Source organism: Podarcis filfolensis (assembly GCF_964270895.1).
Source record: "Podarcis filfolensis genome assembly, chromosome: 13".
NCBI classification, from domain to species: domain Eukaryota; kingdom Metazoa; phylum Chordata; class Lepidosauria; order Squamata; family Lacertidae; genus Podarcis; species Podarcis filfolensis.
Window position 1 is genome coordinate 37,922,834 of NC_139615.1, and position 25,183 is coordinate 37,948,016.

Sequence of the window (25,183 nt, forward strand, 5' to 3'; positions counted from 1 at the left end):
CTGGAATGCAGGGGTCACAACTAAAGCATCCGTGACAGGCTGGGTGGGTGACATGAGGAGGATGCAGCAGGAAGGGCACATGCCCATTACATCCCCCTGATGCCCTGCCAGCCCCACACTGCTTTGAGGGGCTGGGATGTGGGATCGGACTTGCAAAGCAGAACAGGGCTGGCATGGGTGGTGTGAGGAGCAAAACGTGCCCTGGAAAAAACTGTGCCCAGGGCAAAGACTACCCTTGTGATTTCACCTAAACCCTCTTTTCTCACATGCTGCTTTGTGAAGAGGAAAGTGCATTCAAGAGCAGAGTTTGAGACACAAAGGGAATTGTGAACTCGGCCATGACTCTCGGATTCCAAGGATGCAGCACTAGACTTCAGACCACAGGCCTGTAAGGGAGGCAAAATTTAAAACAACACTTGAGGTAGGAAATTTCTGTCCTGGCTCTTCTTCAACTACTTCTTCATACACAGAGAGAGCTGCATGTACAATTCTGAGCTCAGAATAGGTATATGTGGCATCTGTCACTCTCTCTGGGTAGAGGGGTATTTCCCTCCTTTTCAATTTCTCCTCATAGCATAGGGATATTATCTCCTGATGCCACAGATATGCCAAAGGGTTCTGTCCTGGGCCTGTTCTTCTCATACCAGACCAATCTCGTTTCTTTTCTTTTTTTATGGCATTACAAATGTGTTGGATCAGGAGAATGCTGTGGTCATAGTCTATTTTGAGTTCAGTCAGGCTTTTGGCAAAGCCCCCCATTATATTTTCGTGAGGAAGCTGGTAAAATGTGTGCTGAACATGTGCAGACGAGGGCAGCCATTAAGATGATGGGTGGGAAACCAAGCCTAATGAGCAACGGTTGAGAGAGTTGGCTATGTTTAGCCCGGAAAAGGGAGACTGAGAGGAGATACCCAAAACAATGGATTCAAGTTACAAGAATTGATGGAGGTGGAGTTTCTGGGCATCTCCACACTTTCCTCTGTAAAATTGGTGGCATTTTGTGTCCACAAGAGTTCCTTAGTTTTCCAAATGTACCCTTGGGCTCCCAAAGGTGGGGACCACATCTCGGGGTGGGGGAGAACCATCTGATTTTTTTTTATGCACATAAGAAGTTCAACAAACAAATAAAATGAAATTATATCAAGGTGACAGCAGCAAAATCATATTCCGGGGTAACAAAAAATAGTGACAACAGGATATTTTGCTATTTCTTCTTTATTAACTGCTGCTTGTCATTCAGATCAGGCCTCAATATGATAATGTAGCATTTGGGGAAAAAGATGGAACCCAGTAAACCAGCACTGGAGACCAAGATGGAGAAGATCTCCACAGCCACCATGTGTTTTCCCTTGGAGCTCAGGTAGACCGGAACAAAGGAGATCCAAACACTACAAAACAACAACATGCTGAAGGTGATGAATTTGGCCTCATTAAAGCTGTCAGGCAGTTTCCTGGCTAAAAATGCTACAACAAAACTGACAGTGGCCAGGAGGCCCATATAGCCCAGGACACAGTAAAACATGGCAGCTGACCCTTCATTACATTCCAGAATAATTTCTCCCGTCACAGAGTGCTTGTCAAAATGGGGAAATGGGGGAGAGGTTCCCAGCCACACAGTGCAAATACCAGCTTGGATAATAGTACAAGTCAACACAATGGCGCTTGCCAGTCTTTTCCCCACCCATTTCCTCATTCTGGATCCTGGTTTGGTGGCCATGAATGCCAGAACAACGGTGATGGTTTTGGCCAACACACAAGAAACAGTCACTGTGAAAACCACACCAAAAGCCATTTGTCGGACAAGGCAGGTCACTCTGTCTGGTCGGCTGAGGAAGATGAGGGGACAGAGAAAACAGAGAAGGAGAGACAGGAGGAGAACGTAGGTGAGGTCCCGATTATTGGCCCTGACAATCGGTGTGTCCTGATGCTTCATAAAGATGGTGAGGGACAATATGGTGAGCAAAGAGGAGAATACGGAGCCAAAAGCTAAGCTCATCCCAAGCGGTTCTTCCAAAGTCAAGAAGCTGATGGACTTTGGAATGCATTGTGTCCGGTTCCTGTTTGGATAGTGATCTTCTGAGCATCCGACACAGTCATTCATGTCTGAAAAAAAGAAAGGATTCCCTTTAAGGGTACAACTTGAGAGTAGGTATGCATCCTCCTGGCAGTATGGGAATTACCAGTTGGATGTGCAAGAGACAATCCTTTTCAGACACAGGAGCGACTAGCATGGGGAGAAAGGGCTGTGGACCCCCCCTCCCCCAGACAATGATCTCACAGTCGCTTCCCTGGACATTAAGGTGGTGGGTCTGGACAGCAGGAGGCCTGTGCTCTGCATTTGCAACGCTGCAACTCATCTCCATCACCACCCTGGTAATCCAGTGATAGAAAACCTCTGACCCATGGGGCCATTTTAGCAGGTTACACCTACCGGCCCTGTATCTGATGTCATCTCTGATGTTAGGTGTAGGTCAGGTAAAAGTGTGCTTTGTAAACCCCAACCATCATCTGATCATTCGGGCTTGCAAAGCACCTCTTTGAAAATGCTGGGCCTCGTTGCTGGGCCATCAGCTGGTTGCAATGAAGAGCTCCAAGTGTGTGAACTTAAATTACTATGGAAATCAGACCTACATCAATAGCAGCAGCTGTGACACCTTTCACACTGCCACAGACCCTTCACAGGAAATCTGAGTTATCTGGAAGCGACCTAATGTCTCCTACCTTTCTGGTATGAAATCTTGCCTTCTGAACATGGAGCACAGTCATAGCAGCAGAATTTCTCCCCTTCCTTCTTTTTTCTCCTAGTACCAGAAGGGCAATTTTTGTTGCATTGAGAGAGGGGTGGCACCTGTGAATTTTAATTAACCATTAGGAAATGTTTAGCACAGGGGGAATAATGGACATCTGGAGAACCTGAACTCCATTTTCTGGGGTGCAAGGGATCAAGTGGATGGGAGAAATGGCCTGCTGAATATTAAGACAATTTTGAAAGCAATGAGCTGTCAACAGCCATTAATGGCATCTAATGAGTCAGAAGGTGTTTTTGTGACTCTGAAAATGAAGTTATGGCCATTTCAATAGGTTTTTTTAAAAAAAAAAAATCCAAGGGAGGGAGGGAGTCCACCTGAACAGTAATACAATCATTTGGAAAAATACATTTCTTATAAAATTCAAAAGGTTTTAAAGTAGAGTTGAAAGGATGTTTTGACATCCTAAGTGATTTAAATAAGCAGCTACTGTATACACTTTCAGGTTCCTTCAATTTTTCCAGCTGAAAAAGCACAAATGTTGGGGACTGAGAACCCCAGACTAAATACACTGGGCCAAGAGACAATTGTAAGACAACTTAAGCAGCCTCAAAACCAAGGATAGTGCGGGACTCTGCCAGACTTCTGCTACTATATCTTGAGAATTACTAGCCTCCAAACCAGGCATTCTCTACAGAAGTCTGCCTCGTCTGTCTCCAGGCTCAGCTCCCTTTTCTTTCTTCCCAAAGAAGTTGGTTGGAGATTAGGCTTAGGTCACACTCTGCTGGCCTAGAAATCTTTAAAGAATGTGCAAGGCAGGGAAGTGGAAGACCAGGGTTCAAATCCCCACTTGGCCATGAAACTCATTGGGTGACCTTGGACCAGCGCTGCTTCTCTCAGTCTACACTACCTTACAGGGTTCTTGTTAGGATAAAACAGGAAGTAAGCACACAGCCTTGAGCTCCTTGGAGGACAGGTGGAATAATAATAATAATAAATAATAATAAATTTTATTTATATCCCGCCCTCCCCAGCTGAAGCTGGGCTCAGGGCGGCTAACAACAATCAAAATAATCCAACATTCTAAAAACATTCATTATAAAATTAATTAAAATCAAATTGATGGCAACCATTAAGCAAAATTCTGTGCAGATTGCCAGGGGAGGGGGTCAGGCTGCGCCCTGACCAAAGGCCTGGTAGAACAGCTCTGTCTTGCAGGCCCTGCGGAAAGATATCAGGTCCCGCAGGGCCCTAGTCTCTTGTGACAGAGATTTCCACCAGATTGGAGCCACGGCCGAGAAAGCCCTGGCTCTAGTTGAGGCCAGCCTAACCTCTCTGTGGCCTGGGATCTTCAGGATGTTTTTATTTGCAGACCGTAAATTTCTCTGTGGGACATACCAGGAGAGGCAGTCCCGTAGGTACGAGGGTCCTAGGCTGTATAGGGCTTTAAAGGTTAAAACCAGCACCTTAAACCTGATCCTGTACTCCACCGGGAGCCAGTGCAGCTGGTATAGTACCGGATGAATGTGATCTCGCAGCGAAGACCCCATAAGAAGTCTCGCCGCAGCATTCTGCACCCGCTGGAGTTTCTGGGTCAGTCTCAAGGGCAGCCCCACGTAGAGCGAGTTACAATAATCCAGTCTGGAGGTGACCGTCGCGTGGATCACAGTGGCTAGGTCAGGGCGAGAGAGATAAGGAGCCAGCTGCTTAGCTTGGCGGAGATGAAAAAATGCCGCCTTTGTTATAGCTGTAATCTGCGCCTCCATAGAGAGGGAGGTATCAAAGATTACACCCAAACTCTTAACGGACGATGCTGGCACTAATTGCACCTCCGCAAGAGATGGGAGTTGCCCCCTCAATCCCATATCACCCCGTCCCAGCCAGAGGACCTCTGTCTTCAAAGGATTTAACTTCAACCGGCTTCCACGTAACCATCCAACCACAGCTTCCAGACATCTGGTCAGTGTGTCTGGGGCCGAGTCAGGATGGCCACCCATCAACAGATAGAGTTGGGTGTCATCGGCATACTGATGGCAACCCAGCCCAAAACTCTGGACAAGCTGGGCGAGGGGGCGCATAAAGATGTTAAAAAGCATCGGGGAGAGAATCGCACCCTGAGGCACTCCACACACCAAGGAGTGGCGCGATGACAATTCCCCCCCCCAAGCACCTCTGTCCCCGACCAGAGAGAAACGAGCGCAGCCATTGAAGGACTGTGCCCTGGATCCCCACGTCGGCAAGGCGGTGGTCCAGGAGTTCGTGATCGACCATGTCGAAGGCTGCTGACAGGTCTAGAAGAATCAGCAGCCCCGACCTGCCTCGATCCAGCTGCCTGCGGAGATCATCTGTTAGGGCGACCAGAGCCGTCTCGGTCCCATGACCAGTGCGGAAGCCAGACTGGAATGGATCGAGAGCCGATGTTTCATCCAGAAACCTACCAAGCTGTTCAGCAACCGCTCTCTCAATCACCTTCCCCAGGAATGGAAGATTCGAAACCGGGCGGTAATTGGATAGATCTAAGGGATCTAATGATGTTTTCTTTAAGAGCGGACGCACCACTGCCTCCTTCAGTTCCCCTGGGAATATCCTGGTGCCAAGGGACAAATTGATGATATCACCCAGGGGGGCCCGCACCTCGTCTGGACACGCTCTAATCAGCCAAGACGGGCACGGGTGAAGAGGACAGGTGGTGGGCTTTCCAGCTCGGAGGAGTCTGTCCACATCAGCTGGGGATATCCGGTCAAAGTGGTCCAATACTGGACCCAAGGACAGTCGAGGGGCCTCCAGTTCCTTTATTGTATCCAAATTGGCAGGGAGGTCATGGCAGAGCAACAGGACCTTCTCCGCAAAAAAGCTCGCAAATGCCTCACAGCTGTGTGTCAAATTGTTATTTAAATTTGGCTGTCCTTCAAGGGACGTTAAAGACCTAATTATACTAAATAATTGCGCCGGGCGAGAGCTAGCGGAGACAATGGAGGCCGAGAAGTAGGACTTCTTAGCGGCCTTCACTGCCATCTCGTAGGTTTTCATAAAAACCCTTTAAGATGTTCTTGAGGCTCCGTCACGGGCACCCCGCCATACTCGCTCTAGCCGTCTGAGGTCCCGCTTCATTTTCCGAAGCTCCTCGGTAAACCAGGGAGCCCGGTTTCTGTGGGGTTGCAGAGGGCGCCTAGGTGCGATCTCATCGATGGCTGCTAGGAGCTGGATATTCCAGCCCTCAACAAGCTCAGTCAATGAGTCGCCAGGGGGAGCAAGGTCCCGCAAGGCCTGACGGAATCTATCAGGGTCCATTAGCCTCTGCGGGCGAGCCCAAATTGGCTCACCACCTAAGCAGGGTGGGGGTAGAAAATCAATCCTGGCTTTCAGAGCATAGTGATCAGACCATAGCACCTTCATCGAAGGAGACATGATCACATCTATACCGACGCCAAAGATCAAATCCAGCGTGTGGCCTGCTTGATGTGTGGGGCCCGAAACAAACTGGGAGAGGCCTAGTGTCGCCATGGAAGACACCAGGTCCAGAGCCTGTGAGGAGGGAGTGGCATCAGCATGGATGTTGAATAAAAATGCAATAAACAGAAACATATAATAATGAACTATGTCCTGGCCTTCTTCAGGGCATCAGAGCTCTACAACATTCATAGAGGTTTTCATAAACAACAAGTGGGGGAAAATACAGGATCCATGTCTCAGCTAGGCTTCCAAGATGCAAGCATCACATTTAGGACACACTGGAGTTGCAATTTGCTGAAATTATGCCCCACCTGGTGAAAACTCCTGTGCCACACCATTTTGTCTTCATTGATGGAAAACTCTTTTCCTGGGGGAGCATCCAAATTCATCCATCCAACCTTCATTCTGATGAAGGAGTTATTTGGGAAAGTGACCAAGTTGGTAATATCGAATCCAGCTTCTAATTCCCTGTTCTCACTAAAAGACACTTCTTCTCCCGCACTGTTGTTAAATGAGACACTCCTAAGAAATGGGTGGAGCTGCATCGAGATGGCAGGAAGAGGACAATTGTTTAAAACTCAAACTTATCTTAGGTTCAGCATCACCTTTTAAAGTGCCATTGCCAAGGCAGTAGACAAGATTTCATATAATCACAAAATAATAACAATAGCAATAATAATGACAAATTTTGATCTATAGCTGCCCAAAAATCTAATGCTGGACACTTTGTACTGCTCACTCTGGAATATAGCTATGACAGAGATAATCACAAATAATTTGAGATTTCAACAAGGACTAGAACCTCCAGACACTTTCTATATGATTTGGTATATACAGCAGAACCAGCATTTTCAGAACAACCCCCCACAAACCTGGCAAATCTGGAACTATCCTTGGTGATCTGATAAAATTGGACTTAATTTGGACTTTAAAGTCTTTATTTAACTCACGTGCAACTACACATCCTACCTGCCTATTTTACAGTTTGGTTATTCATCTATCCAATTTTGTCTGTTGTTAAAATTGTTGCCTTTGCTTTATCAACAATATAAAATGAAATAATAATTAAAAGATATAAAACAACAACAAAAGAGCCATTACCTGCAAAGGCTGCAATTTCTGAAGCTGCGGTCTCCATCTTCTCACAATTCCTCTGTCTTTTGTCCTGGATCTGTACATGGCATCATGCAGAGCATGTGCCACAACATAGACAGCATTGTAGATGCTGTAGCTGTGGCCAGTCATGCTCATCTCAAAGCCAGACGAGGGGAGGCTGTCCAGCTTCTCCTGTCCAGTGCAGGGTTCACTGAACTCAGTACTGGATTTGGAAAAGAAACAGTAGAATGTCTGCAGCCAGAACTGCTGAAGAAAACCATCTTCACCTGCCATGAAAGGATTGAGGGAGCGAAGAAGGGTCTTGAATCCTTGCACCTCCTTTGAGTGCACTGTGAAGCATATGGAGCCATGAAATGGTTGCATACTCTGGCTCATTTGAAAGGCCACTGCTGAGAAATCCAGTTGAGCAGTCATAATCCATACCTTCTCCATAGATGTCATGTTTTCTGCACCCGCTGCCGCTAGCCATAGTTGCAAAAAACCCATGGATTTGGCTTCTCCATAGACAATGACAGCATTGGCTTTGCTTTCCGCAATAGCAAGATAGGCTTGGAGCCACTGGGGAATCATGTGATAATACTCTTCAAAATATGAGCCTTTTGGAGTTCGCTCTGAAAAGGCCAAGCAAATACCTCTCTGGAAAAGCCGAGTTTGCAGGATTTCCATAAATTTCTCTCCACTCTCACTACCTGCAGCGAGCAACCCAACCCACGTCCATCCAAAGTGCAGAAGTAACTCAACAATCCCTGTGTACTGATGGGCTTCATTGGGCACCATCCGGTAGAAGGGAGTGGATTGGCTTTCACCAGCATCCTCTGGGGCAAAGGAGCCATAAGTGAGCTGGAAGGAAACGGATACTTAATTCCCATTAATGCAGTAGAAGCATTGATTATGTGTGGATAGCAATGACTAAACCATTGTGCTTTGGACCTGCTGTCTTAGTAAGCCCTTCATGGAATGGGCAGATGAGGAGGAGTGGTGGAGAGCAGCACCCCAATATCTTCCAGAGAGAAGGAACTGGGGGGTATGGTGTGGTGGTTTGAGACGGGTCACACCCTAGAAGGAAAAAGGACCTGGGAAATAATAGGTGATGAAGATCCAGAGCAAGGTAGCAATGAACAGAGACAGCAGTCAGATTTCTTAGAAACAGTACAGCAGCCAAGTGACATTCTCTCTCAAGAGAGTTTGTCAGAGCCCCCTCCTTCCACAAGGTCCAGACACGCTCTGCAGAACCCAAAATAGAATTGTTCTTAGTAGCCACCATAGGCAGCAGGAGGGGTCTGATTTCTAGGAAGAAATTTTCGGTGCAGGGTGGAGTGGCAATCTGAGCAATATTAGCTCAAGGGTGAGAGCATACTTTCCAGTCTTCCTGTCTTCCTATGGATTAAAATGAAACCATTGAAAAGCTCTCTCTGCTCCTCTGATTTCACTAGGTAGATAGCCAGTGACCTGCTGATGGCACCCCTGAGAGCCCCAAACAGCCCTAAACTGTCCAGGTCAAATTAATTAAGGTAATGTGCAAGCAACTGATGACCAGCCTCCATAATTCATCCTGGTTGGAGTCTACCTGAGGCCAGCAAACCAAGCTGTTCACATACATAGAGTAGGTGTGTACAACTGTATCTGCAAAATGTTCCATTCCTACCTTCTGAAGAACATGCACACGTTGGGAAATGGTTGAAGACGGAAGAAAGGTTTTATTAAATACAATCTGAAATTGTCAAGAGGGGTATTATGGAATGGAAAACTTTTCTCAATAGGACAGAGGAAAGAAGAATGAGGGGAAGTCATCATGTTTGACTCTTACCTGGGGAATCTTGTAGACACCTAAGATGGCTGCCATGTGGAGGGAAACCTCAAAGTCAAGTCCCCCAATAACGGCCATCAGATATTTCTGTTTGTCGCACTGGTAGTTGGGTACGAATCTATAGTGTGTAGAGAGTAGCTCCAAAGTAGCCCAGTAGGTCATCCTTTCACTGAAGTAACTATCAAAGATGTGGAATCCTAATGTGACATTAGGTAATAGATTGGAATTCTTGTTGATTTCCTTGACTGCAAACACCAAGGCCAGAATTTGCTGATAGTATTTTGGTACAACACTGCAATGAGAGTTGGACATCAAAACGTTTTGCTGTGTACCATTTTTTGTCAAACTGTTTAAGGAAACTTAGGTTCCATGTCTTTCTGTGCTAGGGAGCAACAAGGCAGCTTACAGGCAGATTTAATTAAACCAATAAAGAATTTGGTTTAAACACAGACAACAAAAACTGCGTCACACTGTTCACTCAAGTGAAGCTTGAATTCCACTAAGATGGCGAGATCCTAGTAAGTCAGGTGTCCTTCAACTTATATTTGTGAAGTTGGTACTTCCTGCCTTAGTGCAGCACCTTACATTTGTCCCTATTCAAATTCATTTGTTAACCCAATCCTCCAATCTGTTAAAGAAATCTTGAACCCTGAGGCAATGCCTACTTGCCTTCTAGGTTATATTTGTCATCCTGTATTAAAAGCTCTAATTCATCTTGCTTGTTTCCCATACCCTGTGCCTTTCAGTAGAGACAACTGAAACTAGGAGTCATTCCCTCCAGCTGCTTCCTTCTTGTAGTTTGTTGCCCTTTTGCAGGTTTCTGGAGCCCCACCTCAGTTTCCCATGCATCAATGAAGCTATTGCCCCCAATACCAGGCAACCTTCTGTTGCCTGTAATGTTTTGACAATTACTCTGTGTACTTTTTCTGTGAAGATTCTGTAAAACCCAATGGTAGAGCATCTGCTTAGCATACAGGTGGGGCTGGGGCAGACCCCTGTCTCAAATCCTGGAGAGCCACTGCTACTCTGTGTAGACAGGTCTGAGCTAAGTAGACCAATGGTTCCTACTGGCCATTCACCCATTTCCTCTTGACATCAGAATGCTGGGCTCTCTAGATTATGACACCCATGTGACTGGTTGTGGCCATGGCTCCTCCTCTCCCTTAAGCACTGCTCTGGAAAGTGGGGTGCAGGAGCTTGGGGGTGAGAGAGAAACACACCACCCAGAACATCATGTCATATCTCACTGGAAGACTGCTCTTTCTTTGCTTCCAAGCTGGATCCTAGACAATCCACCTCATTCCTACAGGTTTGATTAGAAATTTATTCTCTGCATTGATCATTGTAGATGTTAAAATTCAGGTGGTTCGGAGGGTTAAGTCTAAGACTGATCCTATGTTCGGGGGGGGGGATATTTTGCACCCCTCCCTATAAGTAATAAATCCCCATAGCAAAAGTAAATAGGATGTATTTATGAGCCCACATGGTAACAGGAATTAATATGACATGGGAACTGAAAATTTGCAATACTTACAATGAATTAAGAATCTGGTGGATGGATGGCCATTGTATGAAGGTTTCATAGTCAACAGAGGACACAATGTGAGAAGTAAGTGCACCAATGATAAGGTCACCTGGCTGATAGTACTTGTGAGGGATATGGAGATGACTAATGCTCCGATTGACATTTGACAGATTCACCATTTGAGGCAGCGAGATAATTAACAGGTTCAACACTGCCATACTAGGAACAATACATTTTCCTAGACAGATATTTCCCTGTTTACATCTACTGAGAGCCAGTGTGGTGTAGTGGTTAAGAGCGGTAGTCTCCTAATCTGAGGAACCGGGTTCGCGTCTCCGCTCCTCCACATGCAGCTGCTGGGTGACCTTGGGCCAGTCACACTTCTCTGAAGTCTCTCAGCCCCACTCACCTCACAGAGTGTTTGTTGTGGGGAAGGAAGGGAAAGGAGAATGTTAGCCACTTTGAGACTCCTTAAAGGGAGTGAAAGGCGGGATATCAAATCCAAACTCTTCTTCTAATCAGCATTGGCATTAGAAACAGCCTCAGTACAGCAGCTTGCCTTAAATGGCACTCTCCAAATGCACCAGCTAAATTCCCAAGTCCTACGATCCAACTCCAGGGGAAAGCTCACTAAATGAGTCAGCAGCACCTTAGCATTTGCTGGGGATGGCAGAGAGGGTTTTAATTCTTTTTAGACTGGATTCCTGGAAGTCTATGGAGGTCTAATCAGACGCAGATTATTACCATGTAATTGATAATAACAGGGGAGAGAATAATGATCCCTTTGCCTCAGCTGGTCTATTGGAAGTAGCAGAGACAATGATCCACACAGAATAATCCCTCAGCAGCCTCCTTCAAGTGTTTTCAAGGCATTGTAATGAGGGGGGAGCAGGAATAAGCCTGTTGCCCCTTCCCCTCCATTGCATCCCTGCTGCCAGTTTCATCACCTACTGTGTTCCCAGAAGAGAGCATCTGCAGCTTGCTCTACTTACTGTAGTTTCTTACACAATCCAGAACCCTAAAAGTTGTCAATCACTCAAGAGAAACTACACAGGTAGAGAAAGCTCCTTGCTGGGAATCAACAAGGACCTCTGACCTGCAGCAGTTAGGCCAACCAAGCCTCTCCATTGGGCTCATGGTCCAAACCACATTCACATGTCCATCAGCTGATGTTATGTGAGGCCAGGCATGGGGCAGGTAAACCCATGGGGCCAAGATGAATTCTAGCCACTGGTAGAATTAGACTGGAAAGGAACAATTGTGAGCAGATTCTGAGTGACTTCAAGCAATGGCTGTGATGATGGACATACGGTCCGTTATTTATATTCACCTAAATAAACAAAAAATTGTAGATTTGGAAGGGGCCCCAAAAGGTCATCAAGCTCGACCCCCTGGAATGCAGGGATCACAACTAAAGCATCCATGAGAGGCTGGGTGGGTGACATGAAGAGGACGCAGCAGGAAGGGCACATGCCCATTACATTGTCCTGACGCCCTGCCACCCCCACGTTGCTTTGAGGGGCTGGGATGTGGGATCGGACCTGCAAAGCAGAACCGGGCTGGCATGGGTGGTGTGAGGAGCAAAACGTGCCCTGGAAAAAACTGTGCCCAGGGCAAAGACTACCCTTGTGATTTCACCTAAACCCTCTTTTCTCACATGCTGCTTTGTGAAGAGGAAAGTGCATTCAAGAGCAGAGTTTGAGACACAAAGGGGATTGTGAGCTCGGCCCTGACTCTCGGATTCCAAGGATGCAGTACAATTCTGAGTTCAGAATAGGTATATGTGGCATCTGTCACTCTCTCTGGGAAGAGGGGTATTTCCCTCCTTTTCATTTTCTCCTCATAGCATAGGGATATTATCTCCTGATGCCACAGATATGCCAAAGGGTTCTGTCCTGGGCCTGTTCTTCTCATACCAGACCAATCTCATTTCTTTTCTTTTTTTATGGCATTACAAATGTGGTGGATCAGGAGAATGCTGTGGTCATAGTCTATTTTGAGTTCAGTCAGGCTTTTGGCAAAGCCCCCCAAAATATTTCCATGAGGAAGCTGGTAAAATGTGTGCTGAACATGTGCAGAAGAGGGCAACCAGGAAGATGATGATGGGAAACCAAGCCTTATGAGCAATGGTTGAGGGAGCTGGATATGTTTAGCCTGGAAAAAGGGGACTGAGAGGAGATATGATACTCATCTTCAAATATCTCAAGGGCTGTCAGATGGAAGATGCAGCAAGCTTGGCTCTTGCTACAGAGAGTAGGACCCAAAACAATGAATTCAAGTTACAAGAAAGGATGGAGGTGGAGTTTCTCGGCATCTCCACACTTTCTTCTGTGAAATTGGTGGTTTTTTGTGTCCACAAGAGTTCCTCAGTTTCCAATTGTGCCCTTGGGCTCCCAAAGGTGGGGACCACATCTCGGGGTGGGGGAGAACCATCTGATTTTTTTTTATGCACATAGCAAGTTCAATAAACAAATAAAATGAAATTATATCAAGGAGTCAGCAGCAAATTCATTACCCATGTTCTGGGGTAACAGAAAAAATTGACAACAGGGTACTTTGCTATTTCTTCTTTATTAACTGCTGTTTGTCATTCAGATCAGGCCTCAATATGATAATGTAGCATTTGGGGAAAAAGATGGAACCCAGTAAACCAGCACTGGAGACCAAGATGGAGAAGATCTCCACAGCCACCATGTGTTTTCCCTTGGAGCTCAGGTAGACCGGAACAAAGGAGATCCAAACACTACAAAACAACAACTTGCTGAAGGTGATGAATTTGGCCTCATTAAAGCTGTCAGGCAGTTTCCTGGCTAAAAATGCTACAACAAAACTGACAATGGCCAGGAGGCCCATGTAGCCCAAGACACAGTAAAACATGGCAGCTGACCCTTCATTACATTCCAGAATAATTTCTCCCGTCACAGAGTGCTTGTCAAAATGGGGAAATGGGGGAGAGGTTCCCAGCCACACAGTGCAAATACCAGCTTGGATAATAGTACAAGTCAACACAATGGCGCTTGCCAGTCTTTTCCCCACCCATTTCCTCATTCTGGATCCTGGTTTGATGGCCATGAATGCCAGAACAACGGTAATGGTTTTGGCCAACACACAAGAAACAGTCACTGTGAAAACCACACCAAAAGCCATTTGTCGGACAAGGCAGGTCACTCTGTCTGGTCGGCTGAGGAAGATGAGGGGGCAGAGAAAACAGAGAAGGAGAGACAGGAGGAGAATGTAGGTGAGGTCCCGATTATTGGCCCTGACAATCGGTGTGTCCTGATGCTTCATAAAGATGGCGAGGGACAATATGGTGAGCAAAGAGGAGAATACGGAGCCAAAAGCTAAGCTCATCCCAAGCGGTTCTTCCAAAGTCAAGAAGCTGATGGACTTTGGAATGCATTGTGTCCGGTTCCTGTTTGGATAGTGATCTTCTGAGCATCCGACACAGTCATTCATGTCTGAAAAGAAGAAAGGATTCCCTTTAAGGGTGCAACTTGAGAGTAGGTATGCATCCCCTTAAGAACTGTTGTAAAATTAATGAGTGCTAAAATGTCATGGGTAATGTAAAACAGAATTGCAACGATAAACGATTGGGTAAGAGAAAAAGGATTAAAGAAATTGAATCATAAGTAATTGAAATTAGGGGTTGCTGAAAAAGTTTAAAACCGGGATGCAGAAAAGGGAGGTATGGGGAAGTCATTGAAATAAGGTTTAAGAAAAAAAGGTTATGAAATTATACGTGTTTATATGTTTGTTTGTTAATGTGTTATGTTGTGAATTGTTAGTTTTTGTCTGTTAATATATGTTGTAAAACCAATAAAAATTTATTATAAAAAATGAAGAAAAAAAAAGAGAGTAGGTATGCATCCTCCTGGCAGTATGGGACTTACCAGTTGGATGTGCAAGAGACAATCCTTTTCAGACACAGGAGCGACTAGCATGGGGAGAAAGGGCTGTGGACCCCCCTCCCCCAGACAATGATCTCACAGTCGCTTGCCTGGACATTAAGGTGGTGGGTCTGGACAGCAGGAGGCCTGTGCTCTGCATTTGCAACGCTGCAACTCATCTCCATCACCACCCAGGTAATCCAGTGATAGAAAACCTCTGATCCATGGGGCCATTTTAGCAAGTTACACCTACCGGCCCTGTATCTGATGTCATCTCTGATGTTAGGTGTAGGTCAGGTAAAAGTGTGCTTTGTAAACCCCAACCATCATCTGATCATTCGGGCTTGCAAAGCACCTCTTTGAAAATGCTGGGCCTCGTTGCTGGGCCATCAGCTGGTTGCAATGAAGAGCTCCGTGAACAATGTCCATGGAAGTCAGAACTACATCAATAGCAGCAGCTGTGACACCTTTCACACTGCCATAGACCCTTCACAGGAAATCTGAGTTATCTGCAAGCGACCTAATGTCTCCTACCTTTCTGGTATGAAATCTTGCCTTCTGAACACGGAGCACAGTCATAGCAGCAGAATTTCTCCCCTTCCTTCTTTTTTCTCCTAGTACCAGAAGGGCAATTTTTGTTGCATTGAGAGAGGGGTGGCACCTGTGAATTTTAATTAACCATTAGGAAATATAATTAACCATAGGAGAAATAATGGATGTTTGGAGAACCTGTATTTTCTGGGCTGCAAGGGATCAAGTGGATGGGAGAAATGGCTTGCTGAATATTAAGAGAATCTTGAAAACAATGAGCTGTCAACAGCCATTAATGGCATCTAATGATACAGAAGGTGTTTTTGTGGCTCTGAAAATGAAGTTATGGCCAGTTCAATGTTTGTGTTTTTTAAAAAAATCAAAGAGAGGGAGGGAGTCCACCTGAACAGATAATACTATTATTTGGAAAAATACATTTCTTTTAAAATTCAAAAGATTTTAAAGTAGAGTTGAAAGGATCTTTTGACATCCTAAGTGATTTAAATAAGCAGCTACTGTATACACTTTCAGGTTCCTTCGATTTTTCCAGCTGAAAAAACACAATTTTGGGGGACTGAGAACCCCAGACTAAATACACTGGGCCAAGAGACAATTGTAAGACAAGTTAAGGTAAAGGGACCCCTGACCATTAGGTCCAGTCACGGATGACTCTGGGGTAGCGGCGCTCATCTCGCTTTATTGGCCGAGGTAGCTGGCATACAGCTTCTGGGTCATGTGACCAGCATGACTAAGCCGCTTCTGGCAAACCAGAGCAGCGCATGGAAATGCTGTTTACCTTCCTGCTGAAGTGGTACCTATTTATCTATTGGCATGCTTTTGAACTGCTAGGTTGGCAGGAGCAGGGACCGAACAATGGGAGCTCACCCTGTCACTGGGATTCGAACCGCCAACCTTCTGATCGGCCAGCCCTAGGCTCTGTGGTTTAGACAACAGCGCCACGCACATTCCACAATTTAAGCAGCCTCAAAAGCAAGGATAGTGCTGGACTCTGCCAGACTGCTGCTACTATATCTTGAGAATTACTAGCCTCCAAACCAGGCATTCTCTACAGAAGTCTGCCTCGTCTGTCTCCAGGCTCAGCTCCCTTATCTTTCTCCCCAAAGAAGTTGGTTGGAGATTAGGCTTGGTCACACTCTGCTGGCCTAGAAATCTTTAAAGAATGTGCAAGGCAGGGAAGTGGAAGACCAGGGTTCAAATCCCCACTTGGACATGAAACTCATTGGGTGACCTTGGGCCAGCACTGCTTCTCTCAGTCTGCACTGCCTTACAGGGTTCTTGTTAGGATAAAACGGGAAGTAAGCACACGGCCTTGAGCTCCTTGGAGGACAGGTGGAATAAAAATGCAATAAACAAACAAACATATAATGATGAACTATGTCCTGGCCTCCTTCAGGGCATCAGAGCCTCATGATATTCATAGAGGTTTTCATAAACAACAAGTGGGAAAAAATACAGGATCCATGTCTCCGCTAGGCTTCCAAGATGCAAGCATCTCATTTAGGACACACTGGAGTTGCAATTTGCAGAAATCATGCCCCACCTGGTGAAAACTCCTGTGCCACACCATGTTGTCTTCCTTTATGGAAAACTCTTTTCCTGGGGGAGCATCCAAATTCATCCATCCAACCTTCATTCTGATGAAGGAGTTATTTGGGAAAGTGACCAAGTTGGTGATATCGAATCCAGCTTCTAATTCCCTGTTCTCACTAAAAGACACTTCTTCTCCCGCACTGTTGTTAAATGAGACACTCCTAAGAAATGGGTGGAGCTGCATCGAGATGGCAGGAAGAGGACAATTCTTTAAAACTCAAACTTATCTTATGTTCAGCATCACCTTTTAAAGTACCATTGCCTCTTCCAAGGCAGTAGACAAGATTTCATATAATCACAAAATAATAACTATAGCAATAATAACTGTAAATTTTGGTTTCTCTTTCCTCTGTAGATTCCTCCGTATAGGACTAAGGCACACTGTATATGTATTTCAAAGCTTAAACAGGACTTCCAAAATCATCCATGAAGTTCAATGCAGAAAGGGTATAAATGAAAGAACAGGAAAATAGGGAGAGGGTTAGACTGAGCGAGGAACTGGCAAAAAAGATGTTCCTGTTAAGACTCTAGTTGAGATAGAAATTGCCATTGACAATATCACACCTAGCTGTTTTGAAGAGCTGAAGCTCAGGTGAGTGGGTTGTATTCGGTTTTCTCAGAAATGATCAGAAACGATAAATATTACTATAAAAAGATGGTTTGTTGTCCAAAATGAATGTCACTGTGTATTTCTGATGAGACCATTGTAAATATGTTGCCAAAAAAATTGGCAAGATTAAAGTGGCAGCATTCATAGTAATTGCAACTCAATAGAACACAGCCCAAAAATCTGATGCTGGACACTTTGTACCACTCACTCTGGAATATAGCTATAACAAAGATAATCACAAATAATTTGAGATTTTGACGACTAGACACGTCTCATATGATTTGGCATATACAGCAGAACCAACGTTTTCAAAACAACCCCCTCTCCCAAAACCTGGCAAATCTGGAACTATGCTTGGTGATCTGATACAATTGGACTTAATTTGGACTTTAAAGTCTTTAAAGTCTTTACTACACATCCTACCTGCCTATTTTACAGTTTGGTTATTCTTCTTTCAATTTTTGACTGTTGTTAAAATTGTTGTATTTGATTTATCAACAATATAAAATGAAATAATAATTTTCTTTAAAAAGAGCCATTACCTGCCAAGGCTGCAATTTCTGAAGGTGCGGTCTCCATCTTCTCACAATTCCTCTGTCTTTCGACCAGGATTGGAACATGGCATGTAGAGCATGTGCCACAACATAGACAGCATTGTAGATGCTGTAGCTGTGGCCAGTCATGCTCATCTCAAAGCCAGACGAGGGGAGGCTGTCCAGCTTCTCCTGTCCAGTGCAGGGTTCACTGAACTCAGTACTGGATTTGGAAAAGAAACAATGGAACGTATCTTGCCAGAACTGCTGAAGAAAACCATCTTCACCTGCCATGAAAGGATTGAGGGAGTGAAGAAGGGTCTTGAATCCTTGCACCTCCTTTGAGTGCACTGTGAAGCATATGGAGCCATGAAATGGTTGCATATCCTGGCTCATTCGAAAGGCCACTGCTGAGAAATCCAGTTGAGCAGTCATAATCCATACCTTCTCCATAGATGTCACATTTTCCACTTCCCCTGCCACTAGCCATATTTGCAAAAAAACAAGGACTTGTCTTCTCCATAGACACCAACAGCACTGGCTTTGCTTTCCGCAATCATGTAATAGGTTTGGAGCCACTGGGAAATCATGTCGTAATACTCTTCAAAATATGAGCCTTTTGGAGTTCTCTCTGCAAAGGCCAAGCAAATGCCTCTCTGGAAAAGCACAGTTTGCAGGATTTCCATAAATTTCTCTCCACTCTCACTATCCGCAGCGAGCAACCCAACCCACGTCCATCCAAAGTGAAGAAGTAACTCAACAATCCCAGTGTACTGATGGGCTTCGTTGGGCACCATCTTGTAGAAGGGAGTGGATTGTCTTGGACCAGCATCCTCTGGGGCAAAGGAGCCATAAGTGAGCTAGAAGGAAATGGATACTTATTTCCCATTACAGTAATGCAGTAGAAACATTGATTCTATGTGGATAGCAATGACGAAACAAGGAAATAAATAGTTTTTAAAATATAAATGTAGTTGAATAATTGATCCTGCTTGGAAACTACTTGTGTTTGGGACCCACCTCTCCTACAAGGCTCCACACTGTCCAGTGGACACTGTCCACTGTCCAAAGTAATCAAAGGAACTGATAAGCAATCTGCACCCCTGAACTTTGTTTCACTCCATATAGGATTGGCATACAACCTATTTTGCACATATACACAATGTGTAGGCAGTTTGATGTGCATAAAATTCCAGTCCTATCTTCTGATACACACTCAGAGGTTGAGTGGAAGATTGATTTGTATTTATTGTATTTCTATGCTGTTTTCCATTCAAATGAATCCCAAAGCAGCTTACAAGCAATAAATAAAAATAACAAAATAGAACAAGTACAGCATAAATAATATAATTAAGAAATCATCAATAATCTCCCGCTTGGACTACTGCGATGCGCTCTGTGTGGGGCTACCTTTGAAGATGACTCAGAAAGTACAACTAATCCAGAATGCGGCAGCAAGACTGGTGACTGGGAGTGGCCACCGAGACCATATAACACTGGTCCTGGAAGATCTTCACTGGCTCCCAGTATGTTTCCGAGCACAATTCAAGGTGTTGGTGCTGAACTTTAAAGCCCTAAATGGCCTCGGCCCTATATACCTGAAGGAGCATCTCCACTGCCATCATTCAGCCTAGACACTGAAGTCCTCCTCCGAGGGTCTTTTCCCTCACTGTGAGAAATGAAGTTACCGGGAACAAGGCAGAAGGCCTTCTTGGTAGTGGCGCCCTCCTTGTGGAATGCCCTCCCTTCAGATGTCAAGGAGATAAAGAACTATAAAACTTTAGAGGTAAATGTAACTTTTAGAAGACATCTGAAGGCAGCCGTGTATGCTGTAAGCTGCTCAGAGTGGCTGGGGAAACCCAGCCAGATGGGCAGGGTATAAATAATAAAGGTATTATTATTATTATTATTATTATTATTATTATTAAAACAATCACAATATTAACAAATAAGCAACTAAAAATAACATCACAATTACAGCATAACTCATATTACATGATTAACAAATCAATAAGGCATTTATAATGCACTCTCTCTCCTCCTCAAGTTCATCACTGAATGCAATTTGAAATTGTCAGCTGGGCTTATATCCTTCTGAAATATGAAACTTACTCAAGAGAACATGTAAGTAAGGATGAGTTATGAAGCCACCATGTTTGTTTCTTACCTGGGGAATCTTGTAGCCTGTTAAGATGGCTGCCATGTGGAGGGAAGTTTCAAAGTCAAGTCCCCCAATGATTGCCATCAGATTTTTCTGTATGCCACACTGGTAGTTGGGAACAAATCTATAGGGTGTGGAGAGTATGTCCAGAGTGGCCCAGTAGGTCATCCTTTCACTGAAGTAGCTGTCATGGATGTGGAATCCTAATGTGACATTGGGCAATATCTGAGGGTTCTCATTGACCTCATTGACAGCAAACACCAAGGCCAGAACATGCTGGTAGTTCTTTGGAACAAGCCTGCAATTAAAATTATACATCTACTGTTATACTGCTAGGTAAAGGGACCCCTGACCATTAGGTCCAGTCATGGCCAACTCTGGGGTTGCGGCGCTCATCTCGCTTTATTGGCCAAGGGAGCCGGCGTACAGCTTCCAAGTCATGTGGCCAGCATAACTAAGCCGCTTCTGGCAAACCAGATCAGCGCACGGAAATGCCATTTACCTTCCCGCTGGAGCGGTACCTATTAATCTACTTGCACTTTGACGTGCTTTCGAACTGCTAGGTTGGCAGGAGCAGGGACTGAGCAACGGGAGCTCACCCCGTCGCGGGGATTCGCACCGCCGACCTTCTGATCGGCAAGTCCTAGGCTTTGTGGTTTAACCCACAGCGCCACCAGCAGCCTGAATGTGATAGAGTTATTTTTGCAGCTACAGTGGTACCTTGGGTTACAAACACTTCAGGTTACAGACTCCGCTAACCCAGAAGTAGTACCTCGGGTTAAGAACTTTACCTCAGGATGAGAACAGAAATTGCACGGTGGCGGTGCGGCGGCAGCACGAGACCCCTATTAGCTAAAGTGTTACCTCAGGTTAAGAACGGTTTCAGGTTAAGAACGGACCTCCGGAACGAATCAAGTTCGTAACCAGAGGTACCATTGTATTGTTAAAGTTGCAAAAACGAAGAGGATGGGACTGAGTGAGGGAGAATTTTTTGGAAAAACAATGGGATTATCAGCATGACGGATTGCAGCAACAACCGGGGAAAGATTGACATACAAGGACAGGAAGAAACATCATGGGCAGAATAAATGTCACACACAGGAAGAACAACGATACAGTACGAGCTATTCACTTGTAGTCTTATAAATTACTTAACGTGTCAACACAAATAGAAGTTATAAATATTGCAGCTGTTGTATAAGGGATTACTAATATGATGGGAATGTCATTGAAATCAATAAGATTTTGGAGCGCAGAAACAATATCACCAAGCCATCAATTCTAGCACGTGGGGGTCACCTAAATTATATAATTTGGTATTTGGAATGGTATTATAATTTGGCATTGTTATAATGAGGCTATTATTGGATTGTTGTTATTGGAAAATTAATAAAAAGAAAGAAAGGGAAAGAAAGTTATACATCAGGGAGATAGGCTGTGAAACATTCATTTCTGTTTTTAAGGAAATTTAAAATCGAAAGGCACAGAGTATAAAAGACACAAAAGCATCTCACAAAGAGATTAAAACGAAAACAATGAAAACAGCAATAACAAAGCACCAAGCCTTTCCTAGAATGCATCACCTGTGCGGTGGCTTTTATTCACTCATTCATTGTTAGATTTTTAGCCCCTCTTTCAGAGCACAGTCTTCCGAGGCACCTCACAAAATCAGAGCACCATAAAACAATTAAATTCATTGTATCAGCTCTGCCCCTTAGACTGTAGACCTATGCTCATTTATTGTTAAACTCGATAGGACTTACTACAGAGTAGGCATGTATACAATTGCACTGGGAGTCTTAGATTTCCAGGTTTAGTAGGCTGTGTCCTGCGACACTGCCTCTCATTTAAGCACTGCTTTAAAAAGTGGGGTAGAGATGGGAGAGGACAGCACATCACTGTGAACACAACCTCACATTTTTGGGTGCTTCCAGAGTCACTATTATAGCATATATTCAGATATATTGAGCCGCTATCACACCGCAAGGGAAAAAAATCTTTGAAATGGTGAAAAATGCCTAGTCGACATCATCTAACTTTCCTGCAAAACTTGTGCAAACCAATCTGGATGAATACTCAATGAGCAGGACAGCTGGAAGCAATCTCACTTGGCAGACTGATCTCCGTTTTCGAGCTGGATCCTAGAAAATCTGCTTCGTTCCTACAGACCTGACTTCATCGGACATTGGAGATTCATCAACAGTCTTTGATCCTTTTAGATGTTAAAACTTTCATTTAAGCTAAAAAAATTGTTAGCCCAAAAATGGAAAACGAGCGAGGTCCCAAATGAAAAAAGAATGACAACTTAAACCGATGGAATATCAGCTTGCGGAGCTAACATACAGAATTAGAGAGAAAGAAGAACATACATTTAAAGAAGATTGGGAAATGTTTATTGAATATATAGGGGGGGCAGAATTGTGTACACTTGAAAAAGTTGGCAGCATTGAGATAAATTCAACAGTGTAAATAAATTTTGATGGATGTAATAATGAAATACTGAATGGCTTGGTTTATTTAAAATATGCAGGGATTTATGTTGTGCAAAATGAACCATAGAAGGAGAAGAAGGGAAGTCATTGATGTTTTAAGGTTGGTTAAATGAATATTTTAAATTGTAAAACAGAAAATTTAATATAGATATACACTCACTCTCACTCTCTCTCATTTAAAAAATGCTGAAAGGGGAATGGCACTTGGAGGAGAAAACTCTTAAGACTGATCTGAATCTTTTTGGAAGGAAATATTTCGCACCCCTCCCTATCGCTGAAATCAATGGGACTTACTTTTGAGCAGATATTGTTAGGCATTAATATCACCTGGCAATGCGGGGGGGGGGATTGAAAAAAAATGTACCAACTCCTCCTTGACTGGGAAGTCAAGGAGGAGGAGGTTAAATCTGTAATGATCAAATGGGCCCAAGACTTTGGCTACAACATTCCAATGAGTGCCTGGGAAAATTTATGGAAGGTTAATATGAAAATCACCGCATGTTACACTCTAAAAGAAAACTTTATGAAGATGCAATTCCGTTGGTACCTGACACCACTGAAGTTATCAAAAATGTGTAAGAATATTTCAAATATACGTTGGAGGTATAGGGAGGTGGAAGGCTCAATGTTGCACATGTGGTGGACGTGTAACAAAATTAAGGGATTTTGGAATGTTATTTACAATGAGCTTAAAAGAATGTTTAAGGTATCCTTCTTTAAAAAAAAACCTGGAGGCTTTTCTCCTGGGGATACTTGGCCCAGATATACCTAAAAATGCAACAAACCAAAAAATACTTGTATGCTACAGTTGTCACAAGAATACTAATTGCCACAAATCGGAAAGGAGAGGAAATCTCAACAAAGCTGGAGTGGCAAACAAAGTTATTTGAGTACGCTGAGTTGGCAAAAATGACAGACAAGTTGAGAGGTAATACTGACCAGGCATTTATTAGGAAATGGGACATGCATTAAAAATACCTTATTGAATATTTTGACAATATGACATCAGTGGCAGGACTTGAGTAACTTCTGTGATAGGATGAATAATCATGAGAAACAGTAATATGGATTAAAATCAATAAAAAGTAAATGAAGAGTAACAGTGTGCTAGATTAAGTGGTAAATACACCATGTGGTGACAGAAAGTCATTAGAAATCTAAGAATAATGTATAATGAAATGATGTAACAAATTGTTTCACTTATTTTTTGCCATTAACTTTTATGCTTGTTATTTCTTTTTAATCTCAATAAAGCATTAAAAACTCTTTAAAAAAGGAAAGAAAAATAAATTCCTTACAGGAGACTAAGAATCTGATAGATGGCCTGGCATTCTTTGAAGGTTTCATAGTCAAGAGAGGACAGAAGATGAGAAGCAAGTCCACCAATGATAAGGTCACCTGGCTGGTAGTACTTGTGTGGGATGTAGAGAAGATCCCTGATGGTGCAGTGATTGACATGTGACTGGCTCACCGTTTGTAGCAGCAAGAATATTAACATCACCAACACTGCCATACTCAGGAGGGAAAAAAACCTTTTCCTAGACAGCAGCTCCCGATTCCACCAAAAAAGCATTAGGAGCAGCATCAGTAGTGGTCTGCCTTAAACACTCAAGAGAAAAATTAGCACCGAGCTAATGAACGCTGCCTCGTCTTCTGTTCTAACATTTGGAGTGGCATAGAGGGTTTTCATAAACGCCTTTAGGCTTTTGACGTTGCTCTCTGCAAATCTTTGGAGGTCTAATCAGAAGCAGACTTGATAATGACAGGGGAGATAATAATGATCCCTTTGCATCATGTGGTCCATTGGAAGAAACAAAGACAACATGTTTGTTAAATCTTACCAGATGTGGCCTCTCCGCCTTTGTGAAGCAGCAATGTCCCATGGAGAAAGAACCACAGTAGCCATCTTCAGGTGTCCCTCACATCCCCGTCATCAGCTCCATCACCTACCATGTGTTCAGAAATGAACTTTGTTCCATGATCTTCCTCAGCTCATATAGGTTTTATGTGCAGTTCAGAGCCAGTGCCAGATTTATGTACAAGCTAAACAAGCTATAGCATAGGGCCCCACTCCCTTGGGGGCCCCCCAAAAAAATTAAAGGGGGAAAAACTGGATGTACATTTCCAAATATAAGATAAAAAACAAATAAAATAAAACCTACATACAGCAACAGTGTTTTGTGTTATGTAGGCTCCTATGATGTAATGGGCCCCGCCTGCTAGCCTGCTCCCTAAAATATCACTGGTTTGCTCATTTCTATATAAATTACTTTAATAAAATACATATTTTGTTAGGTGCAAATGGCTTTAGATACCTATTACGTCCATAAATGACCATATAGCATATATTCAACACAAAAAACAGTGACAATTTGTTGTTGGCAAAGGACAGCTGGACATATAAAGGTAAAGGGACCCCTGACCATTAGGTCCAGTCGTGGCTGACTCTGGGGTTGCGGTGCTCATCTCGCTTTATTGGCCGAGGGAACCGGCGTACAGCTTCCAAGTCATGTGGCCAGCACGCCTAAGCCGCTTCTGGCGAACCAGAGCAGCGCACGGAAACGCCGTTTACCTTCCCGCCGGAGCGGTACCTATTTATCTACTTGCACTTTGATGTGCTTTCGAACTGCTAGGTTGGCAGGAGCAGGCACCGAGCAACGGGAGCTCACCCCGTTGTGGGGATTCGAACCACCGACCTTCTGATCGGCAA

At 44.1% G+C, this 25,183-nt stretch overlaps 1 protein-coding gene and 1 pseudogene across 2 annotated transcripts; both read right to left on the reverse strand.

The window, feature by feature from the left end:
- Nucleotides 1-1,199: 1,199 nt before the first annotated feature.
- On the reverse strand, nt 1,200-10,189 carry LOC310747777 (vomeronasal type-2 receptor 26-like). Its single transcript, XM_083582887.1, has 4 exons — nt 7,302-10,189; nt 6,512-6,739; nt 2,722-2,848; nt 1,200-2,103 (listed from the first exon to the last, which is right to left on the reverse strand). Exons 1-4 carry the CDS (start codon nt 8,091-8,093, stop codon nt 1,205-1,207), a joined length of 2,046 nt encoding a protein of 681 aa, XP_083439013.1. The 5' UTR covers nt 8,094-10,189; the 3' UTR covers nt 1,200-1,204.
- A 3,018-nt stretch (nt 10,190-13,207) lies between these two features.
- LOC310748145 (vomeronasal type-2 receptor 26-like) lies at nt 13,208-20,310 on the reverse strand (annotated as a pseudogene). The gene is made up of 5 exons (XR_014552313.1): nt 19,988-20,310; nt 17,830-18,680; nt 16,628-16,855; nt 15,070-15,196; nt 13,208-14,106 (listed from the first exon to the last, which is right to left on the reverse strand). The product of XR_014552313.1 is annotated as a vomeronasal type-2 receptor 26-like (transcript).
- Nucleotides 20,311-25,183: the final 4,873 nt, after the last annotated feature.